Raw genomic sequence first — 27,656 nt, forward strand, 5'->3', positions numbered from 1 at the left:
CAGCAAGAATAAAAATGGTTTATGTACGAAAACATGATTTCTACATGATAGATCTCAACCAAAATGTGGAATGCTTGCATGTGGGTTAAGGAATATTATTGATTTAGGGTCAAAGGTCGAAGGTCACTGACTGCAACTAGAAAACTGGTCTCGGCACAATAATATTAGTTTTACATCACAGATATGGCCCAAACTCTGGATGACTTACACTTAGGTAAGTTAAAAGCCCATTGATTTTGGTGTCAAAAAAGAAATTGGTAAAGATCACTCTGACAGAAAGAAAACAAAAACTTCAGTTAATGAAACAGAGGACATGTAATATTCCAAGTATAGCATCATAGGACAAACAAATGTAGCAGGAATTTCTGACACTTGACATTTTATTATTGGTGCCAATATTTTGTTTAAGTTATATATATTCTGAGCTACTTTTTCCCATTTATATATTCAAGACAAAGTATTTTCTTTATCTTTTGACCTGATTTTACCAACAACATGTAAGCTTGGACTTTAAATTTTAGAATCCAGCAATATGATTGGCCATTAATTTAAATCCTAGAATCCAGTCATATCACTGGCTGTAATTAAAACCAATCAAAATGTCTTCAGTCCAGACTTAATAAACACTTATGGTTAAAATGGAGGCAGATTATTAAAAAAATGAATCCTTCAGAATTCTAAATTCTTTCCCAGTCGATCAATTTCTTCTATCACAAAGTCAAGATCACCGTAAGTGCACCAGGGATTCTCTATGATGATCCTGAAGAAGTTGACATAGCCTTTGTTGGACAGGGGCTGGTAACCAATCATCATGGTACCTTCCTTGATCATTCCTTCCTTAATCTGGGGTGCAACCTGTAGGCAGAAAAAGCACATAAATGGTCGCAGAATTCTTTAGCTTGATTTTGGAGAAGTATATGCAAGAACTGTCTCTGCTCTCATGTTTTCTAAACAATATTGGTGATTTAAGAAATAACAGGTCTTGGGGGTTGGGTATGAATAGTACAGCAGCAACTTGGTAGCTTTGCACCCCTGAAGTCAATGGTCTGAACTCCATTTTCCAAAATGTTTAAGGGTACTATATATACATGCATACCAGTTGGATCAAACTTCAAACTGCATAGACCCTGCATGGGGCAAATTCTCTTGCCAACATTGAAGCCAACAAGAGTAGGCCATTGAAGTTACATTATTTTAAATGGACTTAAGTGAACACACACAGAGATAGATATATAACATTTACCTTGCCAACTTTGCTCCACCATTCAGGTGTCTCCTCTTTGCCTTGTAGGCATGGTGGAATGTACCAGAAGCAAACATTGGTACACTGAAACTATTTGACAAAGACAGAAATAATATTAGTATATTTTATGCATGACAGGTAATAGTGTAGTATATGTTAATTCCATCTATTGTACTGTATTTCTACAATGAAATTATGGGTGTTATATTGTCTATGATAAACAACTCATTTCTAATGGTTATAAAAAATGATTTCTCCCTCAATATTGCATATGCATATTGAAATGAAGAAGATACTGGGTAGCATACCAGCTAACCTTTGACAGGTGTTTGTGTTGGTTTAATCCGGTAACATTGATTTAATTTAAAAAAATCAAGACATTTCAAATAGTTTTCAACACATCTAAGGTACATGTATAGTGGATTACAGTGATCATCTACATACCAGTGATTTCAATACAATCTAAGGTACAGTGGATTCTAATCACAGTGAATATATGGGGACCAGTGATTTCAATACAATCTAAGGTACAGTGGATTCTAATCACAGTGAACATCTGGGGACCAGTGATTTCAATACAATCTAAGGTACAGTGGATTCTAATCACAGTGAACATCTGGGGACCAGTGATTTAAATACAATCGAAGGTACAGTGGATTCTAATCACAGTGAACATCTGGGGACAAGTGATTTCAATACAATCTAAGGTACAGTGGATTCTAATCACAGTGAACATCTGTTCTGAACACTTGGGAAGAGTGATTTCAATATGATCTATAAGGTACCAAAGATAGTATTTTGAACATCTGGGGACCAGTGATTTCAATACAATCTGTGCAATACAGTCGATTCCATTTCAAAACATCCGGGGACCAGTGATTTTGATACAATCTGTTCAATACAGTAGATTCCATTTTGATCATCTGGGGACCAGTGATTTCGATACAATCTGTGCAATACAGTAGATTCATTTCAAAACATCTGGGGACCAGTGATTTTGATGTAATCTGTTCAATACAGTTTATTCCTTGTTGATCATCTGGGGACCAGTGATTTTTTCAATACAATCTGTGCAATACAGTAGATTCCATTTCAAAACATCTGAGGACCAGTGATTTTGATGTAATCTGTTCAATACAGTAGATTCCATTTTGAACAACTGGCAACTAGTGATTTTAATAGAATCTTTACAATACAGTAGATTCCAGTTTGAACATCTGGGAACCAGTGATTTTATTAGAATCTTTACAATACAGTAGAATCCATTTTGAACATGTGGTGACCAGTGATTTAAATACAATCTATAAAGTATCTTTAAACATGTTTGATACTACCAATGACAACTAGCTTTTCTTATGTCTAAGGATAATATATTAATAATGACAATACATACCTCTGGAATAACAAGACGAAATCTGTCAGTTTTGCACAATTTGTCTGCAAAATATCTGAAAACAGATGATCAAGGTAAGTAATGTCTGTCACACACATACACTCAACTTCTGCTTCATTTTGATGAATCCACATTAAAAAAAATTGTCAGGTAATATTCAAACTGTTCTCAGTCCTCAGTTTTTCATAAAACATTTTAATTTCTGGGGGATGAGTAAATTATCAATCAAAAATTTTTAGAGAATGTTTTTTAACTATAAATTATGGTGTTTGAATAATTATAGACCAAACTATGTCAAAGGCTCAAATCAAGTACTTACTACTGCTCTAGGTATATGTTTATGCATGATCTATCATCTCTTTAATGTCTTTAAAAAAAAATACCATTTTAGGCCAGAATTTAATGTCTTTAAAAAAAATACCAATTTAGGTCAGAAATTAATGTCATTTAAAAAAATACCATAATTGTTGGTCAGAATTTAATGTCTTTAAAAAAAAAATACCATTTTCAGTCAGAATTTAATGTCTTTAAAAAAATACCATTTTAGTCAGAAGTTAATGTCCTTAAAAAAAAATACCATAATTGTAGGTCAGAATTTAATGTGTTAAAAAATATCATTTTAGGTTAGAATTTAATGTCTTTAAAAATACCATATTAGGTCAGAATTTTATGTCTTTAAAAAATACCATTTTAGGTCAGAATTTAATGTCTTTAAAAACAAGACCATTTTGGGTCAAAATTTAATGTTTAAAAAAAATACCATTTGAGGTCAGAATTTAATGTCTTAAAAAAATACCATTTTAGGTCAGAATTTAATGTCTTAAAAAAAATACCATTTTAGGTCAGAATTTAATGTAATAAGTATTATATCTGCAACTTTTTTCTACAATAAACTGATTCACATGTGTGTATGTGTGATTTGGATTCTTAATGAAGCTTTAACAATTTTTCAGTCAGTTTATAGTGATGTCTAGCACTGGGGCATCAATGTCACAGACATGTAACATGATGTCCCACCCAGTCACATTATCCTGACACCAGGTCGACTAGTCCTAACACTGACCTCTTAATGCTGAGCACCTAGCAATGTAGCTGTTAGTACCAGAGTCATGTGTAATGAGAAACAATGATAAAAATTCTAGAGAACTTACTTGGCCTTTCTCCATGCATCATCAACCCTTTCTCCAAGTATTCTGTTCCCATTTGCCTTCCACATGAACCATAACTTGAGTATGTCTGCCTTTCGCCCACACTGAACAGTTTTGTCTCCTGTTGAAACAGTCTGTATATATGTAGTATGTATGTATGTACATGGTACTGGAACCTGTGATTCTCATATCTACAGTAGATCTATATGACATATTTTGGATGTAAATGACAATCTTTGTACAAAAAGAAACATCAAAAGGTTTCACACAATTGAACGATATGAGACTAAACAGTTACACATTGTACTGAAGTAAGACAAAATCAGTCACACAGTATACTGAAAAAAAGAAATTAGTCACACAGTATACAGATAAAACACAAATCAGTCACACAGTGTACTGAAATAAGACAAATCAGTCAAACAGTGTACTGAAAAAAGACAAATCAGTCACACAGGGTACTGAAAAATGACAAATTAGTCACACAGTGTACTGAAATAAGACAAATCAGTCAGTGTACTCAAAAAAGACATCAGTCACAGTGTACAGAAAAAGACAAATCAGTCACACAGGGTACTGAAAAAAAAACAAATCAGTCACACAGTTTACTGAAAAAAGACAAATTGGTCATGAAGTGTAATGAAATAAGACAAATCTGTCACAAAGTGTACTGAAATAAGACAAATCAGTCACAAAGTGTACTGAAATAAGACAATAAGACAAATCAGTCACACAGTGTACTGAAATAAGACAAATCAGTCACAAAGTGTAATGAAATAATACAAATCAGTCACAAAGTGTACTGAAATAAGACAAATCAGCCACAAAGTGTACTGAAATTAGACAATAAGACAAATCAGTCACACAGTGTACTGAAATAAGACAATAAGACAAATCAGATACACAGTGTACTGAAATAAGACAAATCAGTCACAAAGTGTAATGAAATAAGACAAATCAGTCACGAAGTGTACTGAAATAAGACAAATCAGCCACAAAGTGTACCGAAATTAGACAATAAGACAAATCAGTCACACAGTGTACTGAAATAAGACAAATCAGCCAAAAAGTGAATTGAAATAAGACAATAAGACAAATCAGCCACAAAGTGTACTGAAATAAGACAATAAGACAAATCAGATACACAGTGTACTGAAATAAGACAAATCAGTCACAAAGTGTAATGAAATAAGACAAATCAGTCACGAAGTGTATTGAAATAAGACAAATCAGCCACAAAGTGAATTGAAATAAGACAATAAGACAAATCAGCCACAAAGTGTACTGAAATAAGACAGTAAGATAAATCAGTCACACAGTGTACTGAAATAAGACAAAATCAGTCACAAAGTGTAATGAAATAAGACAAATCAGTCACAGAATGTACTGAAATAAGACAAATCAGCCACAAAGTGTACTGAAATTAGACAATAAGACAAATCACTCACACAGTGTACTGAAATAAGACAAATCAGCCACAAAGTATACTGAAATTAGACAATAAGACAAATCAGTCACACAGTGTACTGAAATAAGACAAATCATCCAAAAAGTGAATTGAAATAAGACAGTAAGACAAATCAGCCACAAAGTGAATTGAAATAAGACAATAAGACAAATCAGCCACAAAGTGTACTGAAATAAGACAATAAGACAAATCAGTCACACAGTGTACTGAAATAAGACAAATCAGTCACACAGTGTAATGAAATAAGACAAATCTGTCACACAGTATACTGTTAAAAGACAATTGTTGTTGTTGTTGTTGTTGTTGTAGGGTTTAACACCATTTTTCAGCACAAGATAGGTTATACATGACGGCCAGTATAAATGGTGGAAGAAGAACCTGGGAAAACTCCAAAAAGAACCACCGACCCACGACAAGCTTCTGGCAAGCTTTCTCACATACCCACATCAGGTTGAAAGACAAATCAGTCACACAGTTTACTGAAAAAAGACTCACTTATAATTGACTGAATTTATATTTGATTTAATTTAATTGTCTGTTTGTAAGTTTTAAATAATTTTTTTATTTTTAATTTCATTATATGTCAAATAATGTAATTTTGTTTGCTAGGAACTTGATATTATTTTTGAGAAAATAGTTTGACCTTGACTCTTTAGTTGTAAACACCTAAAGCTGACCTAGTTCCTGACCTTGATTTAAGAAATCACTGAGACAAGTAAACAACTTTTTATTTTTATCTTTATACTCTCAGAGTAATATGATTGGTTTTTATCAAGGTCATACTGAGGCTACATGATTTTTTTATATGTAAACAGCCTCCATTTCACAATTCTGGGCTTGAAATTGGGCATTAGTTTCAATAGTGATGCCTAGAGAGAGGTCTCTCAGTTTGGGCTTAAAACACTTGATGTCAAGGTTTTCGTTTGTTTGTGACCAGTTTTGGGAATTACATTTTAATGTTTGTTCGAATTATTTGGATTCTAAAGGATGATTCTTATTCCTGGAAATATGTGAGTGCTCATACAGAATTCTTGGACAAAGACAATTCATTAAATTTTATTGGGAAATTCAAACACAAGATTATTGTTTTTGAATAACAGAACTGTAAACACAACAGCACAATAATAGCTACAGCATACATCATCCCTTGCCATCTTGGATTCTTCGTCGGGACTCAAATTTGAATTCATTAGAACATATCATTATTAGGACTTTTAAAATTTAATTCATGGATTAATCTTGGATTATTTTTGGATTTGATTCTTAAAATCGTAAGTTCTTATTTTTTCATTTTTACAGTATTTTTTCAGGGAAATAAATTATTTGTTAAATTTTTTAAAGCTTGTTGTTTTCACTCTTTCTTTTGTTACTGTTTATTTGAGCCTAAACACGTAGCAAAAGAAAGACAAATCAGTCACACAGTTTACTGAAATACGACAAATCAGTCACAAAGTGTAGTGAAAGAAGACAAATCAGTCACAGTGTACTGAAATAAGAAGTCAGTCACAAAATGTACTGAAATAAGACAAATTAGTCACAAAGTGTAGTAAAATGAGACAAATCAGTCACAAAGTATACTTAAATGAGACAATCAGTCACAAAGTGTAGTGAAAGAAGACAAATCAGCCACAAAGTGTCCTGAAATAAGAAATCAGTCACAAAGTGTACTGAAATAAGACAAATCAGTCACAAAGTGAAGTGAAATGAGACAAATCAGTCACAAAGTGTCATGAGTGAAATGAGACAAATCAGTCACAAAGTATACTGAAATGAGACAAATCAGTCACAAAGTGTAGTGAAAGAAGACAAATCAGCCACAAAGTGTACTGAAATAAGAAATCAGTCACAAAGTGTACTGAAATAAGACAAATCAGTCACAAAGTATACTGAAATGAGACAAATCAGTCACAAAGTGTAGTGAAAGAAGACAAATCAGTCACAAAGTGTAGTGAAAGAAGACAAATCAGTCACACAGTGTACTGAAGTAAGACAAATCAGTCACACAGTGTACTGGTATAAGACAAATCAGTCACACAATGTAATGAAATAAGACAAATAAGTCACACAGTATACTGAAAAAAGACAAATCGGTCACACAAAATAATGAAATAAGACAAATAAGTCACACAGTAACAAAATCAGTTTCACAGTTTATGGAAATAAGACAAAATCAGGTGAACATATAAATGAAAAAAATGACATAGGTGCACATGCTCTGAAAGTGTGTGTGTGTGTGTGGTATTTTATAGTATTTTATCTATAATAAAATACCATAGAAACTGATAACCTTTAGTAGCTCAAAAATAAATGAGAAAAAGTAAATTGGATAACTTCTTGCAGCAATAAATAAGTTTAAACAAGAAATAATTTCCATCACTTAAACCCTATCAATATGTTTTTGTTTCAGATAAAAAATATTTCTTTTCAGAAAACTCACATGTATATGCCTCATAACATTATTGAGTTACCAAATCCATTAACCAACTCAGAAAAAATACTTTATTCAATTAATGAAGCTGAAAATAAATAACTCTTTGTTTTAATATCTGAACACCTTCGTTTATAATGTTAATATCTCATGATGGACAAGATTACAAATCTTATGTTTTTTATAATCAATTATTGTTGTACACACTTACTACAAGCGCTCATGGCAATTTGAAACCACTGTCTTACCTATGTCATAAGAAACATCATAGAATTTGTCAGGCTGGAAAAGATACTCTGCATTCCCTTTGTTGCATTTTTCTAAAATGTTCTAAAAAAAGTAAACAAAATAAACAAAAACAAATATAAAATGAAACATTCATATATAGATATAAAGAATACAAATCATATGGTAAATAACAATCTTTTCAAGTGCACTGGATCCAGACAGGGATCATGTTTGTTAGGGAATGATTAAGATAAATGCAATAAACTGACAACAAACAGTGCAAAACTAGTATCTAGCTAGCTTGAGCACTTTGGACTCTTTAATGAGTCTTTTTCAAAGGCAAATTCAAAACATAGACAAGACAAACAAATAAAACGGTTATGTTTGCGAAACTTTACATGGCCGTTTCTAAAGGAATTCAACCTTTTAACTTTATTATGTTTCAACTAGTTTATTTCAACTTGTTGCTGATACTGGAAAATATCTGTATCGGCCTGGCACCATTGCAGTCCTAGGTTCAATATCAAAGCTTCCAGATGGCTACCAATCCCAAGTCCAATTTTCTTCAGCGAACCCGGTCTCCATTGGCTCAAAGACTGCATCATCTGAACAATCAAAGTACAAGCTTTTAAGAGCAGTAAGTTGTTGTCGGTGTAAAGCCATAATATGCTATACATTAGGCAGCCAGTATAACTGGTGGAGGAAGCACCTGTGAAAACCCTGGTAAGAACCACTGAACCATGGGAAGCTACTGGCAAGCTATCTGATGTATCCACATTGGCTGAGTGCAGACTCAAACCCACATGGACTGATGTATCCACATTGGCCGAGTGCAGGACTCAAACCCACATGGATTGATGTATCCACATTGGCCGAGTGCAGGACTCAAACCCACATGGACTGATGTATCCACATTGGCCGAGTACAGGACTCAGACCCACATGGACTGATGTATCCACATTGGCCGAGTGCAGGACTCAAACCCACATGGACTGAGATGAGATGGTAGTGATTGATAAAGGCAAGTGCTTTAGAGCACTTGGCCACCTGGAGAACAGCAATAGGTGTAAAATTACATAAGCTAAAAGGCATAAGTCACAAACCTTTTCCTGAACAAGGAAGGCAATAGGTGTAAAATTACATCAGCTAAAAGGCATAAGTCACAAACCTTTTCCTGAACAAGGAAGGCAATAGGTGTAAAATTACATCAGCTAAAAGGCATAAGTCACAAACCTTTTCCTGAACAAGGAAGGCAATAGGTGTAAAATTACATCAGCTAAAAGGCATAAGTCACAAACCTTTTCCTGAACAAGGAAGGCAATAGGTGTAAAATTACATCAGCTAAAAGGCATAAGTCACAAACCTTTCCTGAACAAGGAAAGCAATAGGTGTAAAATTACATAGCTAAAAGGCATAAGTCACAAACATTTTCCTGAACAAGGAAGGCAATAGGTGTAAAATTACATCAGCTAAAAGGCATAAGTCACAAACCTTTTCCTGAACAAGGAAAGCAATAGGTGTAAAATTACATAGCTAAAAGGCATAAGTCACTAACATTTTCCTGAACAAGGAAAGCAATAGGTGTAAAATTACATAAGCTAAAAGGCATAAGTCACAAACCTTTTCCTGAACAAGGAAGGCAATAGGTGTAAAATTACATAGCTAAAAGGCATAAGTCACAAACCTTTTCCTGAACAAGGAAGGCAATAGGTGTAAAATTACATCAGCTAAAAGGCATAAGTCACAAACCTTTTCCTGAACAAGGAAGGCAATAGGTGTAAAATTACATCAGCTAAAAGGCATAAGTCACAAACCTTTTCCTGAACAAGGAAGGCAATAGGTGTAAAATTACATCAGCTAAAAGGCATAAGTCACAAACCTTTTCCTGAACAAGGAAAGCAATAGGTGTAAAATTACATAGCTAAAAGGCATAAGTCACAAACATTTTCCTGAACAAGGAAGGCAATAGGTGTAAAATTACATCAGCTAAAAGGCATAAGTCACAAACCTTTTCCTGAACAAGGAAAGCAATAGGTGTAAAATTACATAGCTAAAAGGCATAAGTCACAAACATTTTCCTGAACAAGGAAAGCAATAGGTGTAAAATTACATAAGCTAAAAGGCATAAGTTACAAACATTTTCCTGAACAAGGAAAGCAATAGGTGTAAAATTACATAGCTAAAAGGCATAAGTTACAAACATTTTCCTGAACAAGGAAGGCAATAGGTGTAAAATTACATAAGCTAAAAGGCATGTCACAAACCTTTTCCTGAACAAGGAAAGCAATAGGTGTAAAATTACATAAGCTAAAAGGCATAAGTCACAAACCTTTTCCTGAACAAGGAAAGCAATAGGTGTAAAATTACATAGCTAAAAGGCATAAGTCACAAACCTTTTCCTGAACAAGGAAAGCAATAGGTGTAAAATTACATAAACTAAAAGGCATAAGTCACAAACATTTTCCTGAACAAGGAAAGCAATAGGTGTAAAATTACATAAGCTAAAAGGCATAAGTTACAAACCTTTTCCTGAACAAGGAAGGCAATAGGTGTAAAATTACATAGCTAAAAGACATAAGTCACAAACCTTTTCCTGAACAAGGAAGGCAATAGGTGTAAAATTACATAGCTAAAAGACATAAGTCACAAACATTTTCCTGAACAAGGAAAGCAATAGGTGTAAAATTACATAAGCTAAAAGGCATAAGTCACAAACCTTTTCCTGAACAAGGAAGGCAATAGGTGTAAAATTACATAAGCTAAAAGGCATAAGTTACAAACCTTTTCCTGAACAAGGAAGGCAATAGGTGTAAAATTACATAGCTAAAAGACATAAGTCACAAACCTTTTCCTGAACAAGGAAGGCAATAGGTGTAAAATTACATAGCTAAAAGGCATAAGTCACAAACCTTTTCCTGAACAAGGAAAGCAATAGGTGTAAAATTACATAAGCTAAAAGGCATAAGTCACAAACATTTTCCTGAACAAGGAAAGCAATAGGTGTAAAATTACATAAACTAAAAGGCATAAGTCACAAACATTTTCCTGAACAAGGAAGGCAATAGGTGTAAAATTACATCAGCTAAAAGGCATAAGTTACAAACCTTTTCCTGAACAAGGAAGGCAATAGGTGTAAAATTACATAGCTAAAAGACATAAGTCACAAACCTTTTCCTGAACAAGGAAGGCAATAGGTGTAAAATTACATAGCTAAAAGACATAAGTCACAAACATTTTCCTGAACAAGGAAGGCAATAGGTGTAAAATTACATAAACTAAAAGGCATAAGTTACAAACCTTTTCCTGAACAAGGAAGGCAATAGGTGTAAAATTACATAAGCTAAAAGGCATAAGTTACAAACATTTTCCTGAACAAGGAAAGCAATAGGTGTAAAATTACATAGCTAAAAGACATAAGTCACAAACCTTTTTCCTGAACAAGGAAGGCAATAGGTGTAAAATTACATAGCTAAAAGACATAAGTCACAAACATTTTCCTGAACAAGGAAGGCAATAGGTGTAAAATTACATAAACTAAAAGGCATAAGTTACAAACCTTTTCCTGAACAAGGAAGGCAATAGGTGTAAAATTACATAGCTAAAAGGCATAAGTCACAAACCTTTTCCTGAACAAGGAAAGCAATAGGTGTAAAATTACATAGCTAAAAGACATAAGTCACAAACCTTTTCCTGAACAAGGAAAGCAATAGGTGTAAAATTACATAAGCTAAAAGACATAAGTCACAAACATTTTCCTGAACAAGGAAAGCAATAGGTGTAAAATTACATAGCTAAAAGACATAAGTCACAAACCTTTTCCTGAACAAGGAAGGCAGAACACTGAAGAGGCACTCCACTCATCTTGTGAAAGTTCCAAGCAACAGAATCTGACCTGAGGAAAAATTAAAATCGCAAAAAGATAGCATTTTGATTAATTTTGCTTACAAGTGTTCTAACATGTTATATATATATATATATATATATATATATATATATATATATATATATATATAAGAATTAAACTTCATATTTTATAAGATTTATAAGGTCATGAATCTTGAAAATGTGAAAATTAATTGTGTATTGCATTAGTAACTTTTGTGAAGCAAAGGACATTCATAAATAGAGACACAGATTTTCATGCTAATGACTTCATGAATCTTGAAAAATATGAAGTTTAATTCTTACAACTGCAAACAGTTATAAGATGATAATGAACCTTAAACAACAAAACTATATTTTGGCCATTGTTTACAAATGTTTTCAACTCACAATAGAAGTGCACATGAACACAGAAAAGTGCTTTCTTTCTGGTGGCATGAACTAAGAGGTTTTTATCCAGTTTAAATGCATGTTACGAAGGCTCAGTGAAACTGAATCCATCCATCCATCCATCCATCCTTCTATCTATCTACACACCATCACAATCACAGCTCTGAGTAGTGCAGTAAGGCATTTCCAATATAACATGAAAAGCCTAGAAGTAGGTCAAAAAGCCTAGAAGTAGGTCAAAAAGCCAGGAAGAAGGTCAATTTACATTACATGCTCTGTAGAACAATACAAGATTTGCATTCAAATTCATCTCAACCCAAATTTTATTGGGAAATCTCATTCTCTTTTCTTGCAAAACATTTATCTTTTTTTTCTCACCTTTCCACTCCAGTCATCAAATGCTTATATTTCTCAGAAAGCATGGCACCACCTCCCCAAGCAGCCTAGAAATATTTCACATCATTGTTATTTCCTTCCAATGAGATTACATAGTATAATAGTTCAAACATTATGAGTTACAATTATAACATTGTCATAAGATGAAAAAATAAAAAAATAAAAAATTAATATACAAACAAATTATATAGGTAGAATAGGCATCAAAGAGCAATAATTATTATATGCTCATTTTTGTCTCTGTTAACTTTACATTGTCAGAATTGTGCAGCATTTTACGATACTGAACACCTTGATATGCATGCACATGCACAACACATGTGCCTAAAAATAGTATAGTGTATTAGGAATTACTTTGTAAACAAACCATGTACACTCATGTAGTAGATGCTTTAGATTTTGGTTGATTAGATTTGTATGTGAATTATAAGCTGTTTTGTCCATTTGAAAGTATAGATGATAAAGTTAACAATGTGGACGATTAAATCGATGAGTCAGAAACAAAACTTTTGAACAAGCACATGAATGAATGTGATATTTGCAATGTCAACAACAAACGTGAGAGACAAAGTAACTGAAAATACCATTCTGATCATTGAAAAATTTATTTAGCAGAAATATTTGTATCTTTTTGCCAAAAATATGTTTTCAGACAATGATAAGCATTCTCTTGTGTCTATAAAAATGTAGCATAGAAAAGCACATTGAGGCCAAGGGCTATCACATATCTATCAGAAACATACCATTTTACAAATCTGTCAAAATACTGGATTTGAAAAATAAAATGCAACTGAAGGTTTTTAACGGAAACTTTGAGCATCAGAGTCAATAAGCAAGATGACAAAAAAGTATTATTTCTGCTGGCTAAATGGACTGTTGCACAAGAGCTGCTTTGTGATTTTCCCCATGTTACTATTTTTATTCAGTGTTAGGCTAGCAATAGAAGACATACACACAGTACAATACATGTCATAGCTGTGGTTTTCCTCCAACAGTGAAAAGCAATTTATAGGGCTGCACATGTCTTCTTTAGCTGGTAAAAAGAATGGTAATAAATATACTTAAATTTTTGCATCTTGAATTTCCTCAAAATGTACTTTCTTAGTTAGCTCTGCAAATCCAAATGACATGACCTGCAAAATCTGATACACACCAAAACTGTACTGGAATTTCAAGTACATTTCCAGCTGAAATCAATTCTCCTTACTGCACTGAATTAACCCAATAATCAAGTCCATCATAATCAGAAAAACAGAATTGAGTTGGATCAACATAAAAACAAAATCCATCCATTCCAGACCAAATGGAAAAGTTATTGCAATGCATATTCATTCATAATATGACTCTAAATTTCAATTTTAAGTAGACCAAAATGACTATTCTTTTTTAAACTACTGTTGATTGCGTGACAAAGTTCAAAGGTGACGGGTGGTGCTATGTGTGCATTCATATTGCTACTGTGTATTGATGAATATACGGTGTGTATTTATTTTTTAATACAGCATAAATTCAATTACTTTGTTTCTTGAAGTGTATTTTTTATATATTATTATGTCTTGTATTTTTTTAATATAATTATGTCTTAAGTAGAATAAGAAAATGAGTATACAATAAAAAGATTATTGCATTTGTATGGGAAAATATGAACTTGTTTTCACAGATGAATACTTCACTAATAATCCAAAAATGTTCATAATTTCCCATACAAATGTAGTAACATATAAATACTAATAATATTATAAACCTAGCCAACAAGCTCTTTGTGTTTTTATCTCCATTCATAGTTTTCTTACATTTTAGTGATTATTTCATTACAGGGAGTTGTGTTGGGAAAATATATTCAAACCAAGTAATTAGTCATTATACGTAATGAACTGTATTCCTGAGCCTTTTTGGTGGCAATGATATGTTTGTAAAATGGACCTTCCCTAATGTATTAACATAAGGATTTTTTGGGATATACTCACATAAATAATTTTGGTCATTTCAGACTAATTCTGTTAATTAGGTGTTGGGTAACGTTGTGTGGTACATGTCATGAAATACCGATCTGCAGCATTCTGATCAATCAGTCATACAAACATAAACCGAGAAAGACAATGCAAAGTGTGAAATTAAAGGTCTTATGAATGTGTGATCATTAGTTGATTAGAGGAAAGTTATTTGTGATATTAGTGCATTTAAGAACCGTTTGGTTGACAATGACTACTGTCTTGAGAAAATATCAACCTCAAGACAGCCTTATGCAGGTCTTGCTTGATTCACTTGGTAGTGAGATCTTGAGGTCCTTAGAAATAGAGAAAACATCAACCTCATGATAGCCTTATGCAGGTCTTGCTTGATTCACTTGGTAGTGAGATCTTGAGGTCCTTAGAAATAGAGAAAACATCAACCTCAAAACAGCTTTATACAGGTGTTGCTTGATTCACTTGGTAGTGAGATCTTGAGGTCCTTAGAAATAGAAAAAACATCAACCTCAAGACAGCCTTATGCAGGTCTTGCTTGATTCACTTGGTAGTGAGATCTTGAGGTCCTTAGAAATAGAGAAAACATCAACCTCAAGACAGCCTTATGCAGGTCTTGCTTGATTCACTTGGTAGTGAGATCTTGAGGTCCTAATACCCCTGACCTACATGTATTTTAATAATAATGTCTTTATTTACAGAATAACCCAATTAGCTAAGTTTTAACTAAACTCCCTGGAAGCCCTTGATATAAAATATTATCACTCATTATAAAGGAACAGTATCCCCTCTCTCTCTCAAATAAGATTTTAAAAGTAAACATACCTGCATAGACATTACAAAATTACATTTAGAAAGCAGGAATATTTAACTCTATTACACAAATGAGTTGCTTATCCAAATAAAAGAAACCACTTTACTTTAGATTAGTGGATCTTGTACCCAAATTACAATGTCAAATATGGATATCAAATTTATAATATTATAGATTATAACTATAAAAGAACAAAATGGCTCCAAATATGTTTGTCTGATTATATATAAAAAGCCTATACACATGTATAAATGCCACTTACATCAACATGCATCCAGACACCATGATGGGAACACACATCTGCCACTGCACTCAAGTCATCATACGCACCTAAAACAGTTGTACCACAGCATGCCATCACCATTATTGGATTCCGTCCCTGTTGATTAAAAGAGATAATGCACATAGATTCTGTCTAACATATTTTAACAATAACATGCATATAGTAACCACTTCATCAAAGCAACCAATATTTTTTGGGTTCCCATCATTGGATAGCAAAAGCAGTTCATTCAAAAATATTGTAGCGACATGGAAAATTAGTAGTCAGTAATTAGTAGTCAACAATTAGTAGTCAGTAATTAGTAGTCCATAATTAGTAGTCAGTAATTAGTAGTCAACAATTAGTAGTAAGTAATTAGTAGTCAACAATTAGTAGTCAGTAATTAGTAGTCAGTAATTAGTAGTCAACAATTAGTAGTAAGTAATTAGTAGTCAACAATTAGTAGTCAGTAATTAGTAGTCAACAATTAGTAGTAAGTAATTAGTAGTCAACAATTAGTAGTCAGTAATTAGCAGTCAACAATTAGTAGCTGTCTTTCAGTCTACTTACATAATGCCTATAAGATCATCTGTCTTCAAAGATCACTTTCAGCTGGTCACTTGGTCAGTATTGAGTGGTCAGTATACACAGTTCTGACTACAGAGCTCAAATTTTTAACAAAACAACTTTTTAAGAGTTTTTGTAGCATTATAAATGTACATTTAAAATGCAGAACATTTGCTGATTGAATTAAAACCAGATTATAATCTTATATCATGAACCCCTTACAATGCATCACTATTAGCTATATCTACTGAAACTAATGGCTTCATAAATGTGTTTTAATGTATTGTCCATGAATTTCAATCAAATAATTCCCATTCACGATGCCAAATTAAGCCAATAATCAGCTAAACAAAAACTGAATAAATGAGGCTGAACTGTAACACTTACTGCTTGCTTGTCTGTCTCAATTTTCTCTTCCAGGTCTTTGGGACACATCCTTCCTTTCTTATCTGTTTTAATCCTCACTACACTATCGATACCGAAACCTAGGAATACAGCACCCTTTGTGATTGAATAGTGAGCCTAGAAGAAAAAGCACAGGTGTCTTCTTGTAGCATGTAGTTATTCCATAAATGTCTTTCTTTTCTTCTATTTCTTCATCACTACTGCTGCTACTGTTGTTGCTACTACTACTACTACTGCTACTGTTTCTGATGTTGCTATTATTGCTACTACTAACATGGTTCCTGCAAACATAGCAAAAACAAATTCCATGACTTTCCAAAAAATTCCAGAACCATTTCACAAAACTCAAAGACCACAATATCTTGCATTGTCAAATAAATCAGTATAAATAAAGGTGTCATGTTAAAACAAGTTTTTGGAATCTGTGCTCCCCACTTAATGAAATTAGCAGTTATCAATATATTTTACTCCACAGTCACAAATTCCATGACATTTCCAAAACTTTGTAAGGTTTTGAAAACTTCCATGACTATTCAAGGCATTTGAAATTTATTATTTAAATTCCAAAATTCCAGGACTCCAGGGTCTATGGTAACCCCGTACAAATGTTAATGAAATTGATACTGCTAACGCTACAGCTACTTTTGTTACTACTACTACTGCTGCTGCTGTTGCAACTACAACTATTACTGTTGCTCAGAAGTTGATACCACTAACAGTACTGTTGTTGCTGTTGTCCCTGCTACTACTATTATTACCACCATCACTGCTTATGCAGCTTCTACTACTGTTACTACTACTTCCAATAATAACAATAACAACGAAAATACAATCTTCGTAATAGCTTATTAATTTTGTTTTATAAGATTTTTTATAAGATACATCATAAATGATACATAAATAAAGAAGTAAATAAATAACAATGCGAAGTTGATGCACTGATACAGACCTATTAAGCAAATTCATAAGAGATACAATCTGGACTATGATAAACCACTGACCAACAGTTTTAGTCTAAGAAAGTTAAGAAACGCAAATTGTTGTGACTAGGTAATTCACTTTTTCACTATTCAAATGATATAACACAATGCATGTTGAGTAATTATGAGTTACTGCTTTTGTATGGGAAAATATGAATGAGTTTTTTTCGGATGGAATACTGCACGACCTTGGGAGTGCAGCATATCCATCCGACAAAACGAGTTCATATTTTCCCTTACAAATGCAGTAACATTTCTATTATATGCTCATTTTCTTATTCTACATAAGGCTTAATTATATTAACAAAATACACTACAAGAAACAAAGTAACTGAAAGTATGCCATATTCCGAACTAAATACACAAGTGCATATTCATCATTACACAATAACATTATTACTGTGAACATAACTCCACCAACATAAATTTGAACTTACTCATGTGCTAGACATAACTTTTGAAAGAAAATGGCGTGTCTTTGAACTTAGTCATGCGTTCAACATAACTTTCGAAAGACAATGGCATGTTTAGTTAAAATTTAAATTTGGAGTCATATTGTGAATGAATGCGCATTGCAGCAACTTTTCCATTTGATCTGGAATGAATAGATTTTAGTATTTTTGTCGATTCTACGAAATTTTGTGATTATGGATGGATTTATATGTGGCAATTCCATATGAAATACATCTTATTGAAGAAGCGAGGGAGAAGCGTGTTGACATCTGCATATGTGTTTATGTTTCTGTCACTGAATGTTTGAAATCATAATGTAGGAAAAATATGAAGTCTTTCAATTGCAATTATCAAAAAGACGCTATGGAATTTAATGCTTATTTCATTTTGAGTGTAGTAAGGAATATGTAATTGCACTTATATTCGAAATTACAGTACAATTTTGAAATGAGTAATCAAGACTGAGAACCTATGACATGGCTCATCTACATCAGATTTGCAGAACTAATAAAGTACCTTTTGAGGAAATTCAGGATGTAAAACTAAGTATATATTTGCCATTCTTATTACCAGCTAATGAAGACAAGTTTATGCCTTGTCACTTGCATGTTATTTGTAAGGACTCTGTCTGGCAACTACTAACTAGCCTAAATCCAAAATATTGTATCAAAAAAGTTAATGTGGAATGTGCCAAAGCAGCTGGTAAGTGGCAGTCCAGGAAACATCTGCTTTAGTTCATTCAGAAACAAATTTCATCAACCAAATGTAAAGCACCTACTACGCAAGTGTACATGATTTGTTTACAAATCAAAAGTGCTGGCATCTACGGCCATTGTTTGTTTACAATAGAAAGTTGTTCCTTTATGCACGTGAATGCAATATGAAGGTGTGCAATATTGTAAAATACTGAACAATTCCGACAATGTAAAGTTAATGGAGCATATAATAATATAATTACCATACTTGCATACTGTTTAATTATGTTAACTTATCTACTTATAATTATTCTTTGATTTATATTTTGCAAAAATGTATAATCTACTTTTACGATATCAAGAGACTATTTTTATGCACAACAAATGAGAAGTACAGTGTCTATCAGAATGAATGAAAATAGTCATTCTTCTTTCTATCTAAATAATTTCTACTAAAATAAAACTATGCGATACAAAGAATCTCAAATGGGTTTAATATTAAATTTATGAAACTCATTAAATAATGTCCAGCATTTGCTAAGGCTCACAAAGGCTAGACATTATTCAACTTTTTAAAAATAAATTCAATATTAAATCAATACCCACTTGAGCATGTGTGTGTGTGTGTGATTTGGATTTTTAACATAGCTTTAACATTTTTTCAGTCATATCCCTATGATATATGCAATGTGTCAGTTTATAGTGATGTCTAGCACTGAGACATCATGCCGCAGACATGTAGCATGATGTCCCACCCAGTCACATTATCCTTACACCAGGCTGACCAGTCCTTACACTAACCTCTTCAGTGAGGCAGCTGTTAGTACCATTTTAATAAGTCTTTGGTATGACTCGGCCTGGGTTTGAATGCGCGACCTTCCACATCTGAGGCAGATTCTCTAGCCACTAGGTTTACCCATTTGAAATCAAGTATATATATATATAACGCAGAAGTTCATACTTTACAGACAGACAAATAGTACCTCCTCTGAAGCATAGAGCATCATCCTCTTTTCCCCAAACAGACCATTCCGTTTGACATCTGGATTAGACCGGTACCTGGCTAGATTGATTGCCATGAAGTTGAGAAAAGAACCCCCTGGAAAGAAATCATTCTATTTAATTTGAAATCATGTTCATACCATAATTTTGGTCCTTTTCATCTATCTTAACAAACGTTTTAAATGCCTCATAAGGAAATATGGAAATAAAATTGTAAAAATTATTACTATTGAAGCACAGGTTTTAAGAATATTAGCTTATACTTATTTTTTTAGCTATATTAAGGCTATGTTAAATATAACATGCATTGTTTTCCAATAAAAGTGCTAGATATACTTATATCAGTAATATATAATACAAAGGCTTTGTTCACTGCATTGGATATAATTTTACATGGATTATTCTTTTGCTGGATTTGTCTCTCTTGTTTCCATATCAATGTCTTTTTTCAATATATGATGAGAGCCCTTTCATTAAAATACCTTTGGATGTCATGCATGTCATTACAGATGACCAACTGAATCAACCTTCTTGCCCTTGTATTTGTCCAGTGATGGACTTCACCCTGATAAGGTCTTGGACTTTCAAAGAGACTGCAATTTATGCAGAATGCATATTGTGTTATATGTGCATTTAAGGACCCTACAGGGGTTGGGGTGGTATGATTATAAGAGGTGTAATCACAGAAGGATCAACTTCATTGCACATTCTTTGTACTGTTTCAGTTTCTCTGATGAAAATGTCTGCATATTTATGATTATGAAACTTTTTATTTGTGGCTTCAGAAATGAGTGGAGATATCATCAACCATGGCTGTGTCCATACAATTTAAATTCTATAAGAGCTCTTATCTTCTTACCATCACCATTACACCTCTCTTTGAGTAGATCCTGTGCTTAGCATAGCCCAGGAACCAGTCTGCATAATCTGATACCAGTCAGCATAATCTGATACAACTGTGTGCATCTTTACACCTCTCTTAGAATAGTTCCTGAACCCAGCATAGCTCAGGAACCAGTAAGCATAATCTGATACAATGCTTTGTCTCATATACCTAGATTTGTCTTTTGTGGCTAAATTGCTAACATGGGTACGTGAAAAAGCCTGCCAGATTAGCTTCTCATGGGTCGGTGGTTCTTCCCGGGGTTTTCCAGGGTTCTTGCTCCACCAATTATACTGGCCACCATGTATAGCCTATCTTGTGCTGAAAAATGGCGCTAAACCCTACAACAACAACAACAAAATTATGGTTAAATTTGTCTTGTCAGCTCCATTTTTAGCTTTGGGATGACATGATGTTATCTGGCTTCCATCCATTCCACCTATTTATTATTATTTCTCCAAAGCTATTTGGAAGATTGCCTTGAAACTATACATATTAAGTACCAACTAGACGTCATAAAATATCAATATGACCATCCATCTATGAGAAGCAGTGATAACAAAATGGCCATTGCATTGTGGCAGCCATACTATAGAAGTTGGATCAGTACCACTTTGATTCACGACAAATTAAACATCACAATAAGTCTTTCCGAGAACACCCTATGTTGATGTGGCCATTCACTCAGAAAAATAGCAGTGATAACAAGATTTTCAAGATGGGCATTGTGGCAGGCATACTGAATGTACTAGCTATACATCACAAAAAGTTGTGTATTCAACTCCTCCCCATGCTCATATGATATATTATCAACCATTCGGGATGGGTAGTGATAACAATATTTTCAAGATGATGGCAACAGATCCATGACATTTTCATTAGAAACTAATAAATTTTCTGTTGAAAAGCCCAAAGGAAATATTACTTCTCATTCAGGAGGAGTTGTTATAAGATTTTCAAGATGGCAACTGTGGCAGCCATATTGGAAATTAGACTGGCACCAATTTCATTTGGTACCAACTAGACATCATACAAAGTCTTTCAGCAAAAACCCCTTAGTGATATGACCAATTCTGGAGGAATAGTGATAACAAGATTTTCAAGATGGACATATTAATGGCACCATTTTAATCTAGGACCATCTAGACCATATGATGAATGTGTGCAGAAAGTTTCATGGCAATCCTCAAAGTAGTTTAGGAGAAGTAGTGATAACAGTAGTGAGTGGGGATACGTTAGGGTCTATGAGACTTCTATGTTAAAAATGGGTGTTTGTACTATAGGGTCAATAGGACTTTAACATGGGTGGGATACTCTAGGGTCATTGGGAATTTAACATAGGAATGTATAGCAACAATGGACTGGAACTGTCTAGGGCCAGTAGGAACTGGTGAGGGGTGATGTCAAGGTACTGGACACTGGCAAGAATGTTGTAAGAGGCTGAACTCAATCGGGTGGAACAGCGTGGCACAGGCTGACCTGAATAAAACTATCATACAAACAATTATACAACCAACTAAAAACATTTTAGGCAAGAAGGAATAGGCATCTTTTTGAGACAATGGAAAGGGCCTGAAAAGGGCCTTTGGTTTTTAAGTTAACACCATTCAGTTAACATAGAGGGCATCACACAGATCTTCTCTTCTTCAAACTTCGTCTGACCTCTGGACCATAGATTAAGACTCGCTTCAGACAGCCTTGTATCTCCACATAGATCCTTCTTTTCCAAAGGGCTGTCTCTGTGATCTTGGTAATTGACCATGATGATCTGACATACATGGGATAGTCTGGGTTGAATAACATTGACGATAGGAAAGTAGACAATTCTACATTAGTCCACATCTTGTGAAGAGAACAGGTGAATGGAATGAGGTGACATGTGGTTATTTATAGTGGAAGAGCAGATTGAAAAGGATTGAGTTCTTTCACCAATCAGTCACCGTGAGGAGTTTGTCAAGACAATTCCATTATGTTTGTGGAATGCATTCCTTGCAAAAACAGCATGATCTTGTCTGACCCCAGTCAAACTCATCAGGTCATCTGGTCATCTTTGACAACATGTTAGGAGAAGACAAAGAAGAAATTAAACTGGTTTACACACAAAGGGCATCATCATAATGCCAGTGTCATTTACATTACCCAAAATATGTTTCAACAAAGTAAAGCCCATAGCACCACCAGTCTCAATGCTCATTACATAGTCATGTTTAAAAGCCCTAGAGATAAATTGCAAGTGCAAGTGTTATCCAAACAGATAGGAACTCCTTGGCTAACTCATTCATACAACAATGCCACTCAAACCCCTCATGCCTATTTACTCGTGGATTTAAAACCTGCTAACCCCGATTATTTGTGACTTCATACCCATTTGTTTCACCACTGGTGCCAAGATGGAGGGCCTGTAGTGTACACTACCACCAGTACCAAAAGCTGCTATCCCCCAGATCAAAAACTGGAGAGACAGAGGCAAGAGTGGGAGACGCAAAGACCTCATCATCCCTGGGTCTGGTATAGGAGAAGACAGAGGGAACAAGTATTCACTATCATTCAAAGTGAAACCTGGGATGATGAGGCCACTCATAAACCATTTGTACTCCCAACCACATGCATTAATTGGGAGAATGACTGGAGGAGGCGATGTGTGTGTGGTGCCTGGCCTGGAAGGTGTAGACATTAGGAGGTACGTTTGGAGTCTAAAAAGAGAGACTGATCAAGCTGCCAAAATATTAGTGTTTGTTGGTAGTGTGTGTGTGTGTCTGCTTTTTCACTTAACAAAAACCTTCTCCATGCACAAAATAGTATTTGTTATGTGTGAAGGTAGAGTAGTGTGAGAATAAACACTAAAACACTTAACTGATGTCATCGTAGGTGATAAGGTGTTTTTTTTAATAAAATTTTCATTCCCACAATGCGTTGTTAGCAAATAAGGTGGATTTTGTTGGTGTGAATGTATTAGCTTATAAAATATTTATTTTAAGTTAACACTACTATATCTGTGGATTGTTTGGTAGGTGATATGGGTAGTTGGTAAGAGGGATGTTTTCCTTCATATCCATGCTTGAAGTATATAAAGTGTAGTGTTCATCATTCGCACCATTCAACACTAAATTAAAAAAATGGCCAGCAACATTATAGAGAAACTGAACAAGTTGCAGGAGGTATTACATGATATGGGAATGGTGGAAGAAATGTTGGTGAGAGCTGAGTATGGGTGTTATAACCTCCATCATGTAAAGATGGAAATCTACAATTTAAGAAGAGCCAAAGAAAGACAAAAAACACTGATCAAAAAGGAGAGTTGAGTATGGGTGTTATAACCCCCATCATGTAAAGATGAAAATCTACAATTTAAGAAGAGCCAAAGAAAGACAAAAAACACTGATCAAAAAGGAGAGTTGAGTATGGGTGTTATAACCCCCATCATGTAAAGATGGAAATCTACAATTTAAGAAGAGCCAAAGAATGACAGAAAACACTGATCAAAAAGGAGAGTTGAGTATGCGTGTTATAATCCCTATCATGTAAAGATGGAAATCAACAATGTAAGAAGAGCCAAAGAATGACTAAAAACACTGATCAAAAAGGAAAAAGAAGAAAAAGGAGAATCTAGAGGAAAAAGATCAAATCAGAGCTTACAAAGATAAGCTTGAAAAAGAAGAAAATGAAAAGAGAAAAAAAGACGAGATAGAGGTTAAGGAAGAAGAAGAATGTAGTGAAGAAGACAAGGTGCTGGGTGCAAGGAAAAAGACAAGACAGAAATTAGAAGAAGAAACCTAAAGGCCCTTTTCTGAGCCACTCCAATCCCCTGAAAAGATACCTATTCTCTCCTGCCTAACATTTTATTTCATTGATTGTATGTTTGTGTGATAGATTTATGTCCATAAATCTATGTATGTCTCTAACCACGTCTCTCTATGTCTCTATTTGGCCCTATTCAGGTCAGTCCGTGCCACACTGATCCACCCGATAGAGGTCAGCTTCTTGCAACATTGTTGCCAGTGTCCAGTACCATGACATCACTCCTCTCCAATTCCTATTGGCCCTAGACAGTCCCAGTCCATTGTTGCTATACATTCCCTATGTTAAATTCCCATTGACCCTAGAGTATGCCACCCATGTTAAAATCCCATAGACCCTATAGTACAAACACCCATTTTTAACATAGAAGTCCCATAGACCCTAACGTATCCCCACTCACTACTGATAACAAACTTGTACTAAAAAACAAATGGACTACAGATAACAGACTATCCCATAAGTTTTTCCGTTATGTTGCCAGCAAAGCTACAATGGACACTTACCTGGTCCAAACAGTCCATCACCATCTTTGTATCCAATTATTTTGCATAGCATTTGTATCATGTATTTCTCGAGAACAATGAATGCAGGTGCCACCTCGAATGTATGCCTGTAATAATAATAATAATAATAATAATAAAAACTAGTACAAGAAAAGTAATAGTAATAATGATGTCATCGAAAACATCAAAGATAGAATTATTTATAACTCTACAACCATAACATTTTTCAATCAGCGTTTCCAGATACAGAGGTGCCGAAAACGTACACTTTCGTTCCAGCCAAGAAATATAGATACAACGCCTCACTCCTTTAGTGAAATTACTTTTTCGTCATTTTTAAATAGAATGCTTTCACATTTTAATGTTTTATTTACTACAACGTTTTGTATGCAATAGAAAATGAACCCATTATGAAGATGTACGAGACGAGTTTAATTTTCGTGTTTGTGCTGGACGGACTTACATGTTTGTATTCAAAGCTTCTGTTACCCATGATCCCGCAAGACTATAAGGATCAAGTCCAGAGTACAGCTGGTTGAAAAATCGTGGGTGGGCTACACAGGAACATCAAGATAGGAGAAATATTCACTATTTATCTAGTCCCCAAAATATTGGATTTAAATTGCTGACGATTACGTGAAACAACATTAGTGTAAATTTAACGCGATGCCACAACGTTATTACCGTATTGAAATGATAACCGGATCAATCAAGATGATACAGTTCTTAGTCAAATGTGTAGATGTTGTAGATTACAATGCTCAGTTTATATGGCTATTATGTCTATCCTAAAAATATTGTTATTTTTCTTAATTTGTGTCCATATGTATCCGTACCCTGCATTGTTAGATGCTTCACGTGTAATGGTCACGCAATGACTATGCAATCTAACAGACAAAAAATATTTGCATGGCAAATTTGTTTTTAAAAACAAATCGATCAACAGTATAAACTCCATTACCCAGAAATATCGCATATAACAAATTTACGCAAGTAAAGCATTTCGTATTTTTGGTCATTCAGTACTACTATTGACGAAAATATAACCAAAGTTAGTAGCGTTTGTTTTATTCTACGCAATGAGGAGAGAGAAGTAATGTAGTATTTGTGAAATGCTCCCTGTTTATGGATCCATTAATTAATGTGCAACAATACAGGAATACGTATTGACGCTATAAGTTTCTTACGATATCATAAATAAGCAGACATCAAAAGTGTATTAATCTAACATCAGAAGTACCAAGGATTTATCCTATATCTTAAAAGTCCAAGTGCAAAATCGACACATCAGACTTAACATTCATTTTTGGCCTCTTAGTTTAAATGTAATTTGATGAGACAATGACTTACATGTTTTCACACTGTATCGAATGACGTCACGAACTGCATCTAACAGCTTTTCGTGGGACTCGGGACTATCCCCAATACTGAGATTTAACTTTTCCTACAAATATGTTCGGAATACATTCATAATACATTGATCATATATATATATATATATATATATATATATATATATATATATATATATATATATATATATATATATATATATATATATATTCAGCTGATTTTAAACATTTGTCAGAACATAGAGAAGTCATTCAGACCACCTCAGCTAATTTTTTCTGAAACAAAACCATACTACCTTGGGTGTATTTCGGCGTAGTAATTTTACTAAAGAAAACAGTAAAAACATTCAAATATTTGCTGGAAATTCCTCCACAAAATAAGCAACCGCAATCAATTCATACCACTTTGGCTATTCCGTACTAGTTTTGACTAGAACTTACAGAGACGTTACGAATAAAAATATGGTTCAATGCCTTCGCAACTTCTCGATCAATATTTGGTTCATAAATAGCCAAAGTGACCAGAATGGCATTGATTCGATGTATGAGCCGCAGGACTGACCTCGGAAATCGAATGAGGAAAGACCACTTGACACCAACGGCATGTTCACAAGATTCTTGTCGGAACGTTCCGGTGAAAAGTTAAAATAAACAGTGTTTTGTTACGACTCTATGGTCTTAAACTAAGTAACAGAAACGGGTGAAAAGCAACATGTCTTGTAAAATTCAACAAATAATTTATTTCCCTTGAACGCAAAGTGAAAATTAAATATAAAAAACTACTGTGAATTAAATCCCAGATATTTCCAATAATTCTATCAAAAGTCCAAAAGTAAAGAGTGTTCCGAATGAATTCCAATCTTCACTGTGCTGACGCACCAATAGCCTGTAATGTAATGATATGTTTACAGTCTTGATGTATCACAATGATATAATTCAGAATGTCTTTAAGGAAATGCACAATATCACCAAAAATGTGATTTAGTTCAAAAGTGTCAATGAGCACTTTGTAATACCAATGCACAATTTAAATAAATAAACGTTCTCAAATTATAACTAAACAAAACTGAAAGACCGATTCCACTACAGATGTTAAGACTGGCATGAATAATTCTGACGTAAATTATCTTAATCTAAATGTGAGCCGGGTAATGAATAGAATAAACGAACACAACACCCTCGGTCGCGGGGTTTATTTAGTGTCAATGATACGAGACAAAAGCAAAACAGGGGACAAACCTACAACGAAACAGAACAAATAATTAATATACGATACTAAAACAGAACAGAACAAATACTATACACAACTCGCACGCCAGTATTTCAATATACAGCAACACGATAATATAAAAACGACAACTTAACAAACACGATGACCCTAAACATTCAGATACCACAATTC

The 27,656-nt window shown here is 33.9% G+C and overlaps 1 protein-coding gene across 2 annotated transcripts in view; it reads right to left on the reverse strand.

Annotated features, from left to right (window-relative positions):
- Positions 1–296: 296 nt before the first annotated feature.
- Positions 297–27,656, reverse strand: part of LOC149791275 (cysteine sulfinic acid decarboxylase-like) — a 48,021-nt gene continuing 20,661 nt past the window's right edge. For both annotated transcript variants that reach the window (XM_089969785.1, XM_089969786.1), the window contains exons 4-16: positions 26,253–26,346; positions 25,366–25,456; positions 24,903–25,009; positions 19,700–19,815; positions 16,571–16,705; positions 15,617–15,733; positions 12,559–12,623; positions 11,722–11,800; positions 7,929–8,010; positions 3,788–3,905; positions 2,637–2,691; positions 1,244–1,333; positions 297–855 (exon numbers count right to left, since the gene is read on the reverse strand). In XM_089969785.1, the coding sequence (XP_089825911.1) occupies positions 670–855; positions 1,244–1,333; positions 2,637–2,691; positions 3,788–3,905; positions 7,929–8,010; positions 11,722–11,800; positions 12,559–12,623; positions 15,617–15,733; positions 16,571–16,705; positions 19,700–19,815; positions 24,903–25,009; positions 25,366–25,456; positions 26,253–26,346 (1,335 nt within the window). In that variant the 3' untranslated portion in view covers positions 297–669. The remainder of the gene's footprint in view (positions 856–1,243; positions 1,334–2,636; positions 2,692–3,787; positions 3,906–7,928; positions 8,011–11,721; positions 11,801–12,558; positions 12,624–15,616; positions 15,734–16,570; positions 16,706–19,699; positions 19,816–24,902; positions 25,010–25,365; positions 25,457–26,252; positions 26,347–27,656) is intronic.

This window comes from Sinohyriopsis cumingii, chromosome 9 (genome assembly GCF_028554795.1).
Source record: "Sinohyriopsis cumingii isolate HCF-2022 chromosome 9, ASM2855479v2, whole genome shotgun sequence".
Classification (NCBI taxonomy): Eukaryota; Metazoa; Mollusca; class Bivalvia; order Unionida; family Unionidae; genus Sinohyriopsis; species Sinohyriopsis cumingii.